This window comes from Neoarius graeffei, chromosome 7 (genome assembly GCF_027579695.1).
Source record: "Neoarius graeffei isolate fNeoGra1 chromosome 7, fNeoGra1.pri, whole genome shotgun sequence".
Classification (NCBI taxonomy): domain Eukaryota; kingdom Metazoa; phylum Chordata; class Actinopteri; order Siluriformes; family Ariidae; genus Neoarius; species Neoarius graeffei.
The window spans coordinates 18,631,655-18,650,888 of record NC_083575.1 but is presented as its reverse complement, the minus strand read 5'-3'; the positions used below and the strand labels follow the sequence as shown (position 1 = coordinate 18,650,888).

At 46.8% G+C, this 19,234-nt stretch overlaps 1 protein-coding gene across 11 annotated transcripts in view; it reads right to left on the bottom strand.

Annotated features, from left to right (window-relative positions):
• LOC132889141 (fibulin-7) overlaps positions 1 to 19,234 on the bottom strand; it is a 199,710-nt gene that overhangs the window by 104,013 nt on the left and 76,463 nt on the right. For 2 of the 11 annotated variants that reach the window (XM_060925357.1, XM_060925358.1), the window contains exon 1: positions 12,827 to 13,109. The exons of the other annotated variants lie outside the window; for them this stretch is intronic. In XM_060925357.1, the coding sequence (XP_060781340.1) occupies positions 12,827 to 12,920 (94 nt within the window). In that variant the 5' untranslated portion in view covers positions 12,921 to 13,109. Of the gene's footprint in view, positions 1 to 12,826; positions 13,110 to 19,234 lie in introns of those variants that run through there. 11 annotated transcript variants of the gene reach the window in all.

The window sequence follows — 19,234 nt, the reverse complement described above, 5'->3', positions numbered from 1 at the left end:
GTCAGAGTGAGGAGCCGCCGGCTCCTCCTCTCTCTGTTGGAGAATCCCTCGCGGATTTTCCATTAGAGCAGTTGCGAGATGAGACTCTGCGGCATGCGTTTGACCAAGTGAGAGTAATCGATGGTCAAACGCTCCAGCCGAACGCCACCCCGTCCTTCCCCTACTTCGCGATTATGAAGGATAGATTATACCAAGTGACGCAGGACACTCAGACTAAAGAGCGAGTCACGCAGCTTTTAATTCCGAAGAGCCGCCGGGAATTGGTATTCCAGGTGGCTCACTTTAATCCCATGGCTGGACACTTGGGGCAGGATAAAACATTAGCCTGAATAATGGCCCGGTTCTATTGGCCAGGGATTCGCGGCGATGTCCGTAGGTGGTGTACGGCATGCCGCGAATGCCAGTTAGTAATCTAGCGGCCATTCCAAAGGCGCCTTTGCGCCCTCTACCGTTAATCGAGACCCCGTTCGAAAGAATTGGGATGGATCTCGTTGGGCCATTAGATCGGTCAACACGAGGGTACCACTTTATATTAGTTCTGGTGGACTATGCAACGCGATACCTGGAAGCAGTGCCTCTTCACAATATCTCAGCACGCAGTATTGCGGAGGCACTCTTCCGCGTTATCTCCCGAGTTGGAATCCCGAAAGAGATTCTAACTGACCAAGGCACCTCGTTTATGGTCACGCACACTGAACGAACTGTATGGGTTGTTGGGTATTAAGCCGATCCGCACCAGCGTGTATCACCCACAAACGGACGGTTTAGTTGAACGGTTCAGTCGCACCCTCCAGAACATAATTAAAAAATTCGTAAGTGAGGACGCACGTAATTGGGATAAATGGCTCGAACCCTTGCTCTTTGCAGTGCGAGAGGTCCCCCAAGCCTCCACGGGGTTCTCCCCGTTTGAATTGTTATATGGGCGTAAGCCGCGCGGCATCCTAGATGTGCTGCGGGAAAATTGGGAGGAGGGACCTTCACCAAGTAAAAACGAAATCCAATACGTTATTGACCTGCGCGCAAAACTCCACACACTCACGCACCTAACTCAGGAGAATTTGCGGCAGGCCCAAGAACGACAGACCCACCTGTACGACAAGGGTACGCGCCTTAGGGAGTTCGCACCGGGAGATAAAGTTCTCGTACTGTTGCCCACATCGAGCTCCAAATTGGTGGCCAAGTGGCAAGGACCCTTTGAGGTCACACGGCGAGTCGGGGACGTTGACTATGAGGTGAGGCGAATGGATGGGGTGGGGCACTACAGATTTACCACCTCAACCTGCTCAAACTCTGTAATGAGGAGGTCCCCGTGGCGTTGGTGTCGGTGGTTCCGGAGAAGGCGGAGCTGGGGCCAGAGGTTCAAAAGGGAACATTGGCATCATGTACCTCTCTGGTCCCCTGTGGAGACCATCTCTCCCCGACCCAACTCGCGGAGGTTGCCCAGTTGCAGACCGAGTTTTCGGACGTGTTCTCGCCCCTGCCCGGCCGTACCAACCTCATAGAGCACCACATTGAGACGCCCCTGGGGGTGGTAGTGCGTAGCCGCCCTTACAGGTTACCCGAGCACAAGAAAAAAGTGGTTCGGGAAGAACTCGAGGCCATGCTCGAAATGGGCATCGTCGAGGAGTCCCACAGTGACTGGAGCAGCCCGGTGGTCTTGGTACCCAAGGCCGACGGGTCGGTCCGGTTCTGTGTGGACTATAGAAAAGTCAACGCGGTGTCTAAATTCGATGCGTACCCAATGCCTCGTATTGATGGGTTGCTTGATCGGCTAGGCACGGCTCATTTTTACTCGACACTGGATTTAACAAAGGGTTATTGGCAGATCCCCTTGACTCCATTATCCCGGGAAAAAACGGCCTTTTCCACACCGTTCGGCTTACAACAATTCGTCACACTTCCTTTTGGGCTGTTTGGGGCGCCCACAGAGGGCTGGGGGCCGTTTTGTCCCAGGAGGTGGAGGGGGAGGATCGCCCAATCTTATACATTAGTTGCAAGCTGTCAGTGCGTGAGGGGCGCTACAGCACCATTGAGAAAGAGTGCCTGGCGATCAAGTGGGCGGTCCTCACCCTCCGGTACTACCTGCTGGGACGCCCTTTCACCCTCTGTTCGGACCATGTGCCCCTCCAGTGGCTCCACCGCATGAAGGATGCCAACGTGTGGATCACCCATTTGTATCTGGCACTCCAACCCTTTAACTTCAAGGTGATCCACAGGCCGGGAGCGCAGATGGTCGTGGCGGACTTCCTCTCCCATCGGGGGGGGGGGGGGGGGGGGGGGGGGGGAGTCGGCTGCAGGCCGGACGGCTGCCCGGCCTGAGTCGGGCAGTGGGGGTATGTGGCAGCAGGGGCATGGTCAAGCATCGGTCTGTGACAGGAGGGCGGAGTCAGGGAAGGTAAGTGGCAGAATCACTACACATGTGGTTAATTAATGTGTTTGTGTGTCTTCCCCAGTGACCGCGCCCTGTTTAAGGAGAGAGAGCGAGAGCAGAGGGAGCTCTCTCCTCAACCAGATGACTGATGTGTGTGCGCGTGTGTCTGGGTGTGTGTGAGAGAGTTCGAATAGGCTGAAAAGCTGAATAAAAGCCAGTTTTGTGAACTCAGTTCTGTCCTGCCGTCCTTCTGTGCTCCACCCACCTACACAAACTGTCACAATGCCATACTGATTAAAATTAAAATAGAAAAATGCTTGAAACATTTTGGTTTATGTGTAATGATATATAATATATAACATTTTCATTTTCTTAAATAACTGATGGAAAATGTTGAACTTTTTACAATATTCAAATTTTTTGAGATGCACTAGTAGTAGTGTTGTGTCGAAAAATTAAATTAGGAGGTAATGCTTCCAGTAGTAGGGGTTATACTCAATTTTGAGGAAAACAGAAAGAACCCTTGGGCATGCATGACTCCTGTCCTCCACAAGCATACATACACCCACACATACATATACAGTGGGGCAAAAAAGTATTTAGTCATCCACCAATTGTGCAAGTTCTCCCACTTAAAAAGATGAGAGAGGCCTGTAATTTTCATCATAGGTACACTTCAACTATGAGAGACAGAACGGGGAGAAAGAATCCAGGAAATCACATTGTAGGATTTTTAATGAATTAATTGGTAAATTCCTCGGTAAAATAAGTATTTGGTCACCTACAAACAAGCAAGATTTCTGGCTCTCACAGACCTGTAACAACGTCTTTAAGAGGCTCCTCTGTCCTCCACTCATTATCTGTATTAATGGCACCTGTTTGAACTCGTTATCAGTATAAAAGACACCTGTCCACAACCTCAAACAGTCACACTCCAAACTCCACTATGGCCAAGACCAAAGAGCTGTCAAAGGACACCAGAAACAAAATTGTAGACCTGCACCAGGCTGGGAAGACTGAATCTGCAATAGGTAAGCAGCTTGGTGTGAAGAGACAAACTGTGGGAGCAATTATTAGAAAATGGAAGACGAACAAGACCACTGATAATCTCCCTCGATCTGGGGCTCCATGCAAGATCTCACCCCATGGGGTCAAAAGGATCACAGGAACGGTGAGCAAAAATCCAAGAACCACACGGGGGGACCTAGTGAATGACCTGCAGAGAGCTGGGACCAAAGTAACAAAGGCTACCATCAGTAACACACTACGCCGCCAGGGACTCAAATCCTGCAGTGCCAGACGTGTCCCCCTGCTTAAGCCAGTACATGTCCAGGCCCATCTGAAGTTTGCTAGAGAGCATTTGGATGATCCAGAAGAGGATTGGGAGAATGTCATATGGTCAGATGAAACCAAAATAGAACTTTTTGGTAAAAACTCAACTTGTCGTGTTTGGAGGAGAAAGAATGCTGAATTACATCCAAAGAACACCATACCTACTGTGAAGCATGGGGGTGGAAACATCATGCTTTGGGGCTGTTTTTCTGCAAAGGGACCAGGACGACTGATCCATGTAAAGGAAAGAATGAATGGGGCCATGTATCATGAGATTTTGAGTGAAAACCTCCTTCCATCAGCAAGGGCATTGAAGATGAAACATGGCTGGGTCTTTCAGCATGACAATGATCCCAAACACACCACCCGGACAACGAAGGAGTGGCTTTGTGTGGCAGCGGGGGCGTGGCCAAGCGCCGGTCTGTGACAGGAGGGCGGAGTCAGGGAAGGTAAATGGCAGAATCACTACACCTGTTGTCAATTAACCTGTGTTTGTGTCTTCCCAGTGACCGCGCCCTATAAAGACAGAGAGAGAGAGCAGAGGAAGGGAGCTCTCTCTCCCCAGCCAGACGACTTGTGTGTGTGCGTGCATGGCTGAGAGAGTGTCGTTTGCATCTGAAAAGAGCAAAAATAAACAGTGATTGAACTTTATTCTGGCCTGCCGTCTTTCTGTGCTCCTCCCCCTCCTACGAACTGCTACAGTGGTGCCGAAACCCGGGACCTGGAGCACAGCAGCCTAACAGCCCCATGGAGTCCTCCCCGTTCACTGAACTGGTCCACGCCCTCGCCACGGCCCAGCAAAGCCAGCACCAGGCGCTACTCACCCTCCGGAAGGAGCAAGAACAGCGGTTCGAGGCCCTGGTGTTGGCCCAACAAGAAGATCGACAGGCGTTCCGGCACCTACTCGCGTCGGCGGGGTCCACCGACGCTCCCACCGCGGGCCCGTCCCCCTCCCCAACAAAGATGGGCCCGCAGGACGACCCCGAGGCATTCATCATGCTCTTCGAGCAAGTCGCGGAAACCTCGGGGAGGCCGATGGAGCAGCGTGTGGCGCGCCTCCTCCCCCTGCTAACAGGAGAGGCACAGCTGGCCGCGCTACAGCTCCCCGCCTACCGCCGGCTGGCCTACGCAGACCTTTGCCGGGCCATCCTCCAGCGCGTGGGGCGCACCCTGGAACAGCAGCGGCAGCGCTTCCGCGCTTTGCGCTTGGAGGAAGTCAGCCGGCCGTTCGTGTTCGGCCAGCAACTCCGGGACGCCTGCTGGCGGTGGTTGAGGGCCGACAACCGCGACGCCGAGGGGATCATCGACCAGGTGGTGCTGGAGCAATTCATCGGACGCTTGCCAGCGGGAACCGCGGAGTGGGTCCAGTGCCACCACCCGGCGTCGCTGGATCAGGCAGTCGAGCTGGCGGAGGACCATATGGCGGCTGTCCCGGCGGCAGGACAGTAGACAGCCTCTTCTCTTCTCTCTCTCTCCCCCTCTCCTCCTGTGTCTCGTCCTCACCCCATTCCCCCACCGTGGAGGCGGGGGCCGGCGCCACCTGTGCCGGCCCGCGGTGCTCTCCTGTTTCTCCCTTCTGTGTCTGTCTCTCCCCCCCCTCAGGTGAGTGAGCCCCAGAACACCGGTGCAGAGAGGAAGCCCGGGCCGGTTTGCTGGCGCTGCGGGGAGCCGGGCCACCTCCAACAACAGTGCACGGTCATGGAGGTGGGCGCGGTGGTTCGGATCCCCGACACGCCAGGAGCCGCCCTCGATTGGGCCGGAGCGTATCGCATACTGGTGAGTATCCAAGGGGATACATATCAGGCGTTGGTGGATTCTGGTTGTAATCAGACCTCAATCCACCAAAGCCTGGTGCAAGACGAGGCATTGGGGGGAGCACAGGGGGTAAAGGTGTTGTGTGTGCATGGGGACATTCACAGCTACCCTTTGGTGTCGGTCCACATTTTTTTCAGAGGGGAAAATTTTATAGTGAAGGCGGCGGTTAATCCTCGCCTTACCCACTCTTTAATTTTGGGGACAGATTGGCCAGGATTTCGGGATTTAATGACACACTTAGTAAAGAGTGGGTCCTGCCATTTAACAGGGGGAGGTCCCGGTGTCGCTTTGGCGGGAGCAGCTGTCACAGAGCCGTCTACGTCATCTCCGCGTCAGAGTGAGGAGCAGCAGGCTCCTCCTCTCTCTGTTGGGGAATCCCTCGCAGATTTCCCATTAGAGCAGTCGCGAGACGAGACTCTGCAGCATGCGTTTGACTAAGTGAGAGTAATCGATGGTCAAACGCTCCAGCCGAACGCCACCCCGTCCTTCCCCTACTTCAGGATTATGAAGGATAGATTATACCAAGTGACCACCCGCAGATCACCCGTTGGTATCTGGCACTCCAACCCTTTAACTTCAAGGTGATCCACAGGCCGGGAGCGCAGATGGTCGTGGCGGACTTCCTCTCCCATCGGGGGGGGAGTAGGCTGGCCTGAGTCGGGCGGTGGGGGTATGTGGCAGCGGGGGCGTGGCCAAGTGCCGGTCTGTGACAGGAGGGCGGAGTCAGGGAAGGTAAGTGGCAGAATCACTACACCTGTTGTCAATTAACCTGTGTTTGTGTCTTCCCAGTGACCGCGCCCTATAAAGAGAGAAAGAGAGCAGAGGAAGGGAGCTCTCTCTCCCCAGCCAGATGACTTGTGTGTGTGTGTGCGTGCATGTCTGAGAGAGTGTCGTTTGCATCTGAAAAGAGCAAAAATAAACAGTGATTGAACTTTATTCTGGCCTGCCATCTTTCTGTGCTCCTCCCCCTCCTACGAACTGCTACACTTCGTAAGAAGCATTTCAAGGTCCTGGAGTGGCCTAGCCAGTCTCCAGATCTCAACCCCATAGAAAATCTTTGGAGGTAGTTGAACGTCCGTGTTGCCCAGCGACAGCCCCAAAACATCACTGCTCTAGAGGAGATCTGCATGGAGGAATGGGCCAAAATACCAGCAACAGTGTGTGAAAACCTTGTGAAGACTTACAGAAAACGTTTGACCTCTGTCATTGCCAACAAAGGGTATATAACAAAGTATTGAGATGAACTTTTGTTATTGACCAAATACTTACAGTGGTGCTTGAAAGTTTGTGAACCCTTCAGAATTTTCTATATTTCTGCATAAATATGACCTAAAACATCATCAGATTTTCACACAAGTCCTAAAAGTAGATAAAGAGAACCCAGTTAAACAAATGAGACAAAAATATGATACTTAGTCATTTATTTATTGAAGAAAATGATCCAATATTACATATCTGTGAGTGGCAAAAGTATGTGAACCTTTGCTTTCAGTATCTGGTGTGACCCCCTTGTGCAGCAATAACTGCAACTAAACGTTTCCAGTAACTGTTGATCAGTCCTGCACACTGGCTTGGAGGAATTTTAGCCCATTCCTCCATATAGAACAGCTTCAACTCTGGGATGTTGATGGGTTTCCTCACATGACCTGGTCGCTTCAGGTCCTTCCACAACATTTCGACTGGATTAAGGTCAGGACATTGACTTGGCCATTCCAAAACATTAATTTTATTCTTCTTTAACCATTCTTTCGTAGAACAACTTGTGTGCTTAGGGTCATTGTCTTGCTGCATGACCCACCTTCTCTTGACATTCAGTTCATGGACCGATGTCCTGACATTTTCCTTTAGAATTCGCTGGTATAATTCAGAATTCATTGTTCCATCAATGATAGCAAGCCATCCTGACCCAGATGCAGCAAAACAGGCCCAAACCATGATACTACCACCACCATGTTTCACAGATGAGATAAGGTTCTTATGCTGGAATGCAGTGTTTTCCTTTCTCCAAACATGACACTTCTCATTTAAACCAAAAAGTTCTATTTTGGTCTCATCTGTCCACAAAACATTTTTCCAGTGGCCTTCTGGCTTGTCCACGTGATCTTTAGCAAACTGCAGACGAGCAGCAATGTTCTTTTTGGAGTGCAGTGGCTTTCTCCTTGCAACCCTGCCATGCACACCATTGTTGTTCAGTGTTCTCCTGATGGTGGACTCATGAACATTAACATTAGCCAATGTGAGAGAGGCCTTTGGTTGCTTAGAAGTTACCCTAGGGTCCTTTGTGACCTTGCCGACTATTATATGCCTTGCTCTTGGAGTGATCTTTGTTGGTCGACCACTCCTGGGGAGGGTAACAATGGTTTTGAATTTCCTCCATTTGTACACAATCTGTCTGACTGTGGATTGGTGGAGTCCAAACTCTTTAGAGATGGTTTTGTAACCTTTTCCAGCCTGATGAGCATCAACAATGCTTTCTCTAAGGTCCTCAGAAATCTCCTTTGTTTGTGCCATGATACACTTCCACAAACATGTGTTGTGAAGATCAGACTTTGATAGATCCCTGTTCTTTAAATAAAACAGGGCACCCACTCACACCTGATTGTCATCCCATTGATTGAAAACACCTGACTCTAATTTCACCTTCAAATTAACTGCTAATCCTAGAGGTTCACATACTTTTGCCACTCACAGATATGTAATATTGGATCATTTTCCTCAATAAATAAATGACCAAGTATAATATTTTTGTCTCATTTGTTTAACTGGGTTCTCTTTATCTACTGTTAGGACTTGTGTGAAAATCTGATGATGTTATAGGTCATATTTATGCAGAAATATAGAAAATTCTAAAGGGTTCACAAACTTTCAAGCACCACTGTATTTTCCACCATAATTTGCAAATAAATTCTTTAAAAATCAGACAATGTGATTTTCTGGATTTTTTTTTCTCATTTTGTCTCTCATAGTTGAGGTATACCTATGATGAAAATTACAGGCCTCTCTCATCTTTTTAAGTGGGAGAACTTGCACAATTGGTGACTGACTAAATACTTTTTTGCCCCACTGTACATACATCCAAAAACAGAAGGCTGGCAGAAAATAAAAATTCTAATAATAATGGTAAAGGACACCCATGACAGCCACTGCGGCAATAAAGTTATCTACAAGAGGAGCCCTGAAAACATTTCTAATGTTGGATAGAAGTAAACGTCATCTCAGAAAGGAACTACGAACTGGTTGGTAATATTACTCACTCCGACATTCAGTGTAATGACACTTAAAGGGCATCTACAGGGCTCCATATGAGGAGTTCAGTAGTTACTTGTTAGAAGTATTCCTGCGTGCAGGAAAGTTCTTATTGATACAAGTCTGGGCTTCCTCTGGTGTCGTGAAGATCCGCTCCTGATTGTTGTGTGATGCGAAGACGGGCCGGATAGATGATCCCAAAGTGGACCCCCTCCAGTCCCCAAAGTTGTTGTCTCATCCCGTTGTATCCTGCTCGGGCTCTGGCCACTCGTGCTGTGTAGTCTGGGCAGACTGAAATGGTCATCCTGTCCACTTTGATCTGTTGTTTTTCCCTGGCGAGGCGAAGAATGTTGGCACAGTCGCGGAAGTAGTGCATGTGAGCCACGATTATGCGCGGTCGGTCACCTTGCCTGGGCACCAGTAGTAGCGAGCGATGAGATCTATCCAGTACCGGCGCCTCTGTTAGGCTGAACGCCCTCTGAAGCAGGGTTGGCATGGCGACAGTGGAGCTGTCATGGCTCTCCAGTACTCCCACGATTCTGATGTTATTCCTCCTTGACCTCGACTCTAAGTCTTCACATTTATCTTGTAGTAATTCCAACTGAGCCTTGAGGTGTGCCAGTTCACATTGCAGTGAAACAATATCATCTATACATGTTGACAGACTCTTCTCCATCTCGCCAGTGGTATTTTTCAACGTGGCTAACTCTGTAGCAACCGAGTTCTGATAAGATTGCAGTTCAGACCTAAGCGACGTAAGCAACTCCTGCCTGAAAGCTTGAGTGGTTAGCGCCATGGTCTCGTCAGCTGGGGTTGGCTTATCACTTTGATCCAGGGATTAGAGCCCTGCACTCCCGCGGGAGTCCCGCGGGACCCGCCGCAAAGCAGTGCGGCGCGGGACAAATTTTGAAAGCTCATTGTGGGCGCGGGCAGGAGCAGGAGTGCACAATGCGGGCACGGGCGAGAGCGGTGATAAGCTGTAGTCCTGCTAACTAAAAACGTGTTTAAAATAAAATTTATAAATTATTAATTTATGTCTATCATATATAATTTGTGCTGGATATTTTATTTGGCATTAATAAAAACATTTTAAGATGCCTAAATTTGCAGAGAGAGTCAGATTGCCATTGATCACCCTAACGGGCAATCCTTTGATCACTCTAATGACTTGCCGTTCACACCCAGCCTCCAGTGACCCACACTAACATGATGCCTCAATGACACCTTAGATGAGCTGGTCATCAGAATTCTGATTCTGATCCAGGAGAGGATAAATATCTCTCGTACGTTTCCAATTCCTTTCCTCTTCCGTGTTTGAGATCTCGGCACGGCATGTACTGGCCATTCCAGGTTCCAGCGCACCATCCGAGCGCGCGTTCAGCATATGTGGTCGCATACTGGAGGAAAGGCGCAGTATGTTGAAGCCCTCAACAGTGAACAATTTGCTGTTTCTCCATAGCTATTCAAGGAACCCGATAGCCTAAGCAATAAGCTTAGTTGTTTCGTTTACCTGCGTTTGATTTTCTTGTTTTTCTTATTCATATTCAAACAAGGTCAGCTATGTTATATTGAGTTTAACACTTGCACGGAACTCAAGCCCAAATAGTTTTAGAAATGTGCAACCATAGCCCTATAATGGCTACAGTAGCCTATACTGTCGATTTTTTGTTGTTGTAGGCTAGGACTGTGTTTTGTTATAACATTGCTATGCTTATAGGGTATTCTATAGGATATTCTAGTTAGAAATGCTTTACAAATGTAAACTGGGTTAGCCTAATGTTTTGTATGGCTGAACAATAAATATACCAAATTTCCACTTGGAATTACGTGCTCGCCTGTCTTTTTTTATTATTTATTATTATTATTAGAGACACTGATGAAGGCAACAGCTGAAACATTTGTCTCCTTCTGCTGCTAAAAACAACTGAAAAGAAATGTAACTAAAATAATAAGTTCAAGAGTGCAATCCATCTCTCCTTTCACACTAATTATTCATAGGAGACGCACCACGGGAGAGTGCATACTTAAATGATTAGCCTACTTAAATAATTATTATTATTAGGTCTACATGTTGCCATTTCAACATTCCGAATTCAGAAACAAGGTAAATAATAACAAATGTGAACGTGAGCTGTAGATATTTATGCTCAAATCCACTCAAAGTAGGGGGCGGGGCACCATCATGCTGTGTCAAGACAAGAACTTTCGTGAGAAATAACGCGAACGTCTGCATCATGCGGGATTTGCAGGCGGGAGCGGGACAAAATATGGCAGGCGTGGGCGGGAGCGGAACTGAAAATCATAATTCTTTGCGGGAGCGGGCGGGAGCGGGACTGCACAATGTGGGCGCGGGCGGGAGCGGGACTGAAAAATCCGGCCTGCGCAGACCTCTACCAGGGATGATCCGAGACCGCTAGGTCTCGTGGTCAATGAAGTTGCATTACGGGTTTTTGTAGACTTGCCAGCCATTCTTTTTACGTAAGTAGATATGTAGAAGTATGATAAAATGTAAAAAGTGAAATAAAAAAAGTGTGCTTTGTCAAAAGGTGCCTTTTTAAAAAACTTTAAAATGAAAATTCTGCGGAGCTTGGTTGGATGCGTCTACTCCATAGCTTGTTCGCTAGCGCCCCCTGAAATGGATAAGTTTAATCTGCAACGAAAACCTTTGAACTGAATCGAAATGGACAAGCGTTTGTAGCTTACATTTCTCTGGTGGGAAAAAGACGTAAACTGTGACCCAGCAATATTTCCATGGGCTGTGGAAGTCTAAGATTGCTTCGTGAACCAATATACGTTCTCAGAAATAAGACATTCTGAGATTTGATGTTGTTGTACAGTGTGGTAGACTCGGTCTAGACTCTTACCTTCAAAGCTTGATTTGTATTCCAATTTTCCTGCTGTAAACCCTCGACATGTTATCCACCTCTTTAAATCACCAATTTCATTGTCTTCCATGACAGAGCACGGTAAAATAGCTCCTCTCATATCACTCTCATGTAAAATTAATCTGACATCCATCATATAGCTCAACTACCGACCCCGGCTGTAATGTAAGGGGAAAGGAAAATGTATTTTGAAAAACAGGACTCTTAAGTTGAATATTTTGTTGTTTGACCTGTGACCTCTAGTTGCTGTTAAGGCAGCCATTTTGGTTTAATTAGTAAAAGAGACACATGTAATGACACAGTAGATGGAAGTTCATGTTCAGTCTACATATCTAATTCTGGTGTTTTCGTGCAGCAAACCCAGTAAGTTTATTAATGAGCTTGTAAGAAAGAGAAAAGAGATGTTAGATATATTTTGTAACTTTCTGTGATTTTGTTCATTAGAAGCATACTTACCTGAAAGGCTAAGGATTAGCGTAACTTGTGGAAGAAAGATTATTTAATTATTTGTAACATTTTGTATTTATTTGTGTAATTTAAATTTATTGCAGTTTTACCTTTTCTTCATTAAATTGTCCAAATACGACACTCTGCCTGTTTCTTGGGGAAGATAATGAGGAAACGAGTTTAACTTGCTGTTTCATGCTAGATGAGAACAGTAAAGTAAAATGGGTGCCCCTTAGCAGAAGACAGTGCGGGATAAAGGTGCTCAGGCAGCAGTTACAGTCGAAGCAACGACAAAGATGCTAGGTGAAAAAGACCATTTTGATGTTAGATTCCACTCTTTGAGCTCTCGCTGTTCCACACGCTCATCGCTAACTGTTAGCCTGGCAGCTACAAGAGCACGAGCAGAAGTGGAGGCAGCGAAGGCTAGAGTGTCATTTAGCAGAAAGGAAATGGAGATTAAGTTGGAGAAGGCTCGACTGGAGGCAGAATTAGAAGCGCTCAACCAGTTGAGAGAAGCAGCTGTTGCCAAAGCAGTTATTATGGAAGCTGCTGTCATTAAATATGGTTCTGATGGAAGCTTGGAAGAGTTTAAAGTGCTGCCAAAGGTTGGAAGTGCTCATGAGAAAGTCAGTGAATATGTAGTAAAGCATACGCAGATGGCGAATAGCCACCCACAGGAGGATGAATTAGATTTGAGCCAACAATCTCGACAGCCATCCAATCTACTTACCCTGGATGAGGTGTATGGCTCTCCTGGTCCACCGCAGCAGAGGAATTGTCCAGACCAGGGGATCCAGCAACACTTCGGCCCATGTCATGTGCATTGTGGCAGCTCTTGGTCGTGTGGGCTAGGTGGCCAGCAGGAGGTCTCGGAGCCCAGCGTTCAAGATCTTCGGCCAGTCGATAGGTTGAACAGTCAAAGAGAACAGGTGACAAGTCATTACTCACCAAACTCTTCACCCAGCCATGATGTAAGTAGCAGTACATCAGATCTGGCCAAGTTTCTGATAAGAAGTCAACTAGTATCAGGTGGTTTAATCAAATTTGATGACCACCCTGAAAACTACCTCAGCTGGAGGTCAACATTTACAAGTGTTGTGAATAACTTGGATCTCTCAGCCCATGAACAGATTGACCTGCTCATAAAGTGGTTAGGTCCAGAATCAAGCCAGTTAGCTCACAGAATAAAATCAGCTAATATCAGACATCCATCGGTGGGTCTTAATTTGATTTGGACAAGACTGTATGAATGCTATGGTGCTCCTGAAGCAATAGAGAAGGCTCTGTTTGCTAAATTGGATAATTTTCCAAAGATCACCAACAGAGACACTCAAAAGCTCAGAGAACTCAGTGACTTGCTGTTCGAGCTAGAAGCTGCAAAGGAAGATGATTATCTAAGTGGATTAACTTATCTGGATACAGCACAAGGAGTTGGTCCCATCGCAGAGAAGTTACCGTCCCATCGCAGAGAAGTTACCATTCCATCTACAAGAAAAATGGATAACATTTGGGTCCAAATACAAGGAAGACAACAAGGTGCCTTTCCCACCATTCTCAGTCTTCTCTCAGTTTGTGAGAAGAGAGGGTAAAGCAAGGAACAATCCAAGTTTCAATGCATTCTGTTATATAGCATCTACCTAAAAAAAGGAAAAGAATGGAAATCTAAGAAACCAAGTTACTGTGCATAAAACCAGTGTGTGTGCAGAATCCAGTGATAATGCGAAGAAGCAAAGTGAGGATCCAAACACAATATGTCCAATTCATAAAAAACCTCATCTGCTTAAGAAATGTAAGAGTTTCAGGGCAATGCTATTTGAAGACAGGAAGAAACTGCTTAAAGAGAAAGGCATGTGTTTCTGCTGTTGTGCTTCAGTCTTCCACCTGGCTAAGAATTGTGAAGCTCAAATGAAATGTGCAGAGTGCGACGGTGAGAGGCACGTAGCCGCTCTCCATCCCAGACCAGCAAGAAAGGAGTCAGCAAAGATCCAGAGCCCCATCAAAGATCATGGCGGGGAGCCAGAGAACATACCTGAAGATGGGTCAAGTACGTCCATGACAACTGCATGTACACAGGTGTGTGGCAAGGGCTTCAGTGGAAAGTCATATGCCTGGTTAATGTATACCCTCAAGGCTGTCGTTCAGAGAACAAGAGGATGTACGTGATCTTAGATGATCAAAGCAATGTACCATTAGCCAAGACAGAGTTTTTTGAGTTTTTCCACATACAAGGACCATCAGTGCCATATATCTTAAGAACATGTGCAGGAGCTGTTAACGTGTCTGGAAGAAGAGCCCATGGCTATGTCATTGAGCCACTCACAGGTGAACTTAGCATTCCCCTACCAACTCTGATAGAGTGCAATAATGTGCCAAACTCAAGAGAAGAAATCCCCACTCCAGAGGCAGCGTTTCATCAGAGTCACATGCAAGCCATGGCTAAAGAAATACCTGCTCTGGATAACTCCGCAGACATCTGGCTTCTCTTGGGCCGAGACATACTCCAGGTCCACAAAGTACGTCAGCAGTACAACGGGCCACAGAACGCTCCATTTGCCCAGAAGCACAACTTTGGGTGAGTCATTGTTGGCGAGGTATGTCTCAGTGGAGTTCACTCGCCAAAGACAGTGAACACATTCAAAACATGTTTTATGGGAAATGAATGTCCCAGCTACATGCAACCCTGTGACAACGTTGTTAAGATCAAAGAAGACTTCAGTCGGCGTTGTAATCAGGACAGCTGTCTATTTTGGTCATGTGCTCCAGTGCAGCAAGACGACTATCTAGGCAAAGCAGTCTTTCAAAGGTCTGAGAGAGACAATCAACTAGCACCTTCAGTTGATGACTTGTCTTTCCTACAGATAATGGATAAGGGGTTTGTCAGAGACGAATGTGGTAGCTGGACGGCACCATTGCCATTTCAGAATCCAAGAAGGCGTCTGCCCAACAACAGGCAGTATGCGTATGACCGCTTCAAGTCTCTGCAGCGTTCGTTCCGGAAGAGACCCTGCATGAAAGAGGATTTTATGGAGTTCATGCATGAGAGCCTGGAAAACAATCACGCTGAAAGAGCGCCATCACTGGAGGAGGGAAAGGAAGTGTGGTACCTTCCCATGTTCGGGGTATACCACCCACGGAAACCCGGGAAAATTCGGGTAGTATTCGACTCAAGTGCCCACTTTGAAGGAGTGTCATTGAATGAAGTCTTGCTTCAAGGGCCAAACCTCAACAATGGACTCTTGGGAGTGCTTATGAGGTTCAGGAGAGACCCTGTTGCCATCATTGCAGACGTCAAGCAGATGTTCTACTGTTTTCTAGTTCAGGAAGAACACAGAGATGTCTTACGTTTTCTGTGGTTCAAGGACAACAACCCTGAAAATGAAGTGGTGGATCATTGCATGAGAGTCCATGTATTTGGGAATAGTCCATCCCCAGCAGTAGCAACGTATGGGTTAAGACGATCTGCTCAGGAAGGTGAGGAGGACTTTGGCAAAGATGTGTGTCAGTTCATTAAGACAGATTTTTACATGGATGATGCCCTCAGGTCCTTCCCAACTGAGGCTGAAGCAGTTGATGTCTTGAAGAGAGCCCAGAAGTTGCTGGAATGTTACAACATAAAGCTTCACAAGATCACCTCTAATAGGGCACGAGTCATGGATGCTTTCCTTAAAAAGGATCGTGCCAAGGCCATTTAAAACCCTGCATCTAGCAGTTGATGACTTACCTGTTCAGCATAGTCTAGGTGTGGTCTGGAACATGATGGAGGATAAATTTACCTTCAACATTCTTGAATCCCAGAAACCCTTCACGCGCAGAGGTGTTTTGTCAACGATAAACAGCCTGTTTGATCCATTGGGCTTTCTGGTGCTGGTGACGGTCCAAGGCAGACTCCTCCTACGAGAGCTAGTGTCTCAAAGTACAGACTGGGACACACCCCTGCCTAATGAGAAGCTAATCAAATGGCAAAGATGGCAGAATTCTCTGCAAGAGCTGGAACGAGTTGACCATCCCACGTACCTATGCCTCGTTTCCATTAACAAGGGCCAAGGCCACAGAACTGTGCATATTCTCAGATGCCTCAGTAAAGGCCACTGCAGCAGTAGCTTACCTTAAGGTGGAATCGGAAGAAGGTCTCAAAAATGTTAGCTTCGTCTTTGGCAAGGCAAAACTCGCACCTCTAGCAGAACTCACCATACCTAGATTAGAGCTCTGTGCAGCAGTGTTGGCTATAGAGATCGCAGATCAAGTCAGAGAAGACATTGGTCAAGAACTGGATAGGATAACATTCTTCACAGACAGTAAGGTGGTGTTTGGTTACATAAATAATACATCTCGGTGATTCTGTGTGTTTGTGAATAACCGCGTACAAAGAATCCGTCAGTCACGTCACCTGAGTCAGTGGAGATATAATCCACTGAAAACAATCCAGCCGACCATGCCACAGGGTGTTTGTCAGCTAACCAGCTGCAAAGTTCCAGTTGGCTGACTGGACCAAAGTTTTTGCTGAACCCGGAGAATTCAACATTGGACGCTCACTTTGAACTGATTGATCCAGACTCAGATGTGGAGCTTCATCCTGAGGTTACAGCTTTCCTGACAAAGGTCCCAGGAACACAGCTGGACACAGAGTGCTTTGAAAGGTTTTCATCCTGGAGCAGACTGATGAGCGCTGTAGCACGGCTGAAGCACATTGCACAGAGTTTCCAAAGGCCATTGCAAGATTCACAATGTGTTGGTTGGCATTTCTGTGGAAAAGGCATGACAATCATGGAACTCACAACAGCAGAACACGTTATCATCAAGGCTGTGTAGCATGAGGTGTATGCAGAAGTTAAGTGTATTCAGCAAAGTCAAGATTTACACAGTCCTCTGAAGAAACTCCACTCTGTAATGGACAAAGAAGGTTTGTTACGTGTAGGAGGCCACATCACTCACTCAGACTTGCCTGTAGATGAGATTCACCCGATCCTGATTCCTGGTAGGCACCATGTTGCCACATTGCTCGTCCATCACTACCATGACAGAGTCCAACATCAAGGAAGGCACTTCACAGAAGGTGCTGTGCATGCAAGTGGCCTATGGATAATAGGAGCTAAGAGAACCGTCAACAGTCTTATCTTCAAGTGTGTGACATGCAGGAAACTACGTGGCAAACTGGAACAGCAGCGCAAATGGCAGACCTACCCCAAGAGCGATTGCAACAAGAACCCCCATTTACTTACGTAGGTCTGGATGTCTTCGGTCCGTGGGAGGTCGTCACACGCCGAACACGAGGAGGCAGTTCCAACAGCAACAGATGGGCAGTATTGTTCACATGCATGTCCACAAGGGCTGTTCACATAGAAGTGATTGAGTCCATGAGTGCTTCGAGCTGTATAAACGCCCTTTGCAGATTCTTCTCAGTTAGAGGACCTGTGAAACAGTTGCGGTCAGACCGTGGAACCAACTTTGTTGGGGCTAACACACAGTTGAAGTTGGGAACGGGCCCTGACGAGGACCGTGTAGAGAACTATCTTCGCACCCAAAGGTGTACTTGGATCTTTAATCCCCCACATGCCTCTAACATGGGCGGAAGTTGGGAGCGTATGATCAGAACAGCACGACGCATCCGTGATTCAATGTTACTCCAAGCTGGAAAGTCAAAGGTCACTCATGAGGTGTTGTGCACTCTGATGTCAGAGGTTATGGCTACTATCAACTCTAGGCCAATCGTTCCGGTTTTCTCAGATCCTGAGGCACCTCTGATACTTACCCCAGCTATACTGCTTATGCAGAAGATTGGCATACCACCTGCTCCACCAGGAAACTTTGCAGAGGCTGACGTCCTGAAACATCAGTGGAAGAGAGTTCAGGCTTTGGCAGAGACTTTCTGGGCCAGGTGGAGGCAAGAGTACTTGAGCACGCTTCAGGTCAGACAGAAGTGGCACGCCAAGAAGCCGAACCTCAAGGAAGGAGACATAGTGTTGTTGAAAGACAAACAAGCCAGAAGAAATGAGTGGACAAAGGGGAGAGTCATGAAGGCCATCCCAAGCGCCGATGGACTAGTGAGGAAGGTTGAAGTGAAGGATGTGTCCCACCAGCCCCCCCAAGACTTACCTGAGACCCGTCTCTGAAGTGGTCTTACTCCTGGAGTCAGAGGTGGTTTAGGTAGAGATGTGGCACTCTAAAGGTGCCAGGCGGGGAGTGTAATGTAAGGGGAAGGGAAAATGTATTTTGAAAAACAGGACTCTTAAGTTAAGTTGTTGTTTGACCTGTGACCTCTAGTTCCTGTTAAGGCAGCCATTTTGGTTTAAATAGTAAAGGAGACACATGTAATAACACAGCAGATGGAAGTTCATGTTCAGCCTACATATCTAATCCTGGTGTTTTCGTGCGGCAAACCCAGTAAGTTTATTAATGAACTTGTAAGAAAGAGAAAGATGTTAGATATATTTTGTAACTTTCTGTGATTTTGTTCATTAGAAGCATACTTACCTGAAAGGCTAAGGATTAGCGTAACTTGTGGAAGAAAGGTTATTTAATTATTTGTAACATTTTGTATTTACTTGTGTAATTTGAATTTATTGCAGTTTTACCTTTTCATTAAATTGTCCAAATACGACACTCTGCCTGTTTCTTGGGGAAGATAATGAGGAAATGAGTTTAACTTGCTGTTTCATGCTAGATGAGAACAGTAAAATCCCCCACAATGCATTGCGGTAAACAAGTGATGACGTAGTTATGCTTAGGGGCTATTACATTCCTAGCATATAAAAAATTACATGCTTGAAATATTCAGATTTTTCTATTCCATTCAGAAAATATTTTTTGCAGTTTGTTGTAAATATCTACCACATATTACAATATCAGTAGACATTTATATTTTTAGATGTAAAAATATTGGTAAAATTTTGGTTCTAGGAATGACATGCAACCTTTGACCTGGATTTTAATGTGGTTACAATATCAACTGCCTGTTGACATTTATTGGTAAACTGCAAAACTAGAAATTAATACAAACAACAACGAATGATTAACAAAATGTGAAAATACTTAAAGTGGAACAAAAAGATTTTCTGACACAGGTTAAACATGATCAGTTCATTTCTTTACAATCATTAGAATTACTTCCTCATTTACGTAAGCACCGACATTGATATAT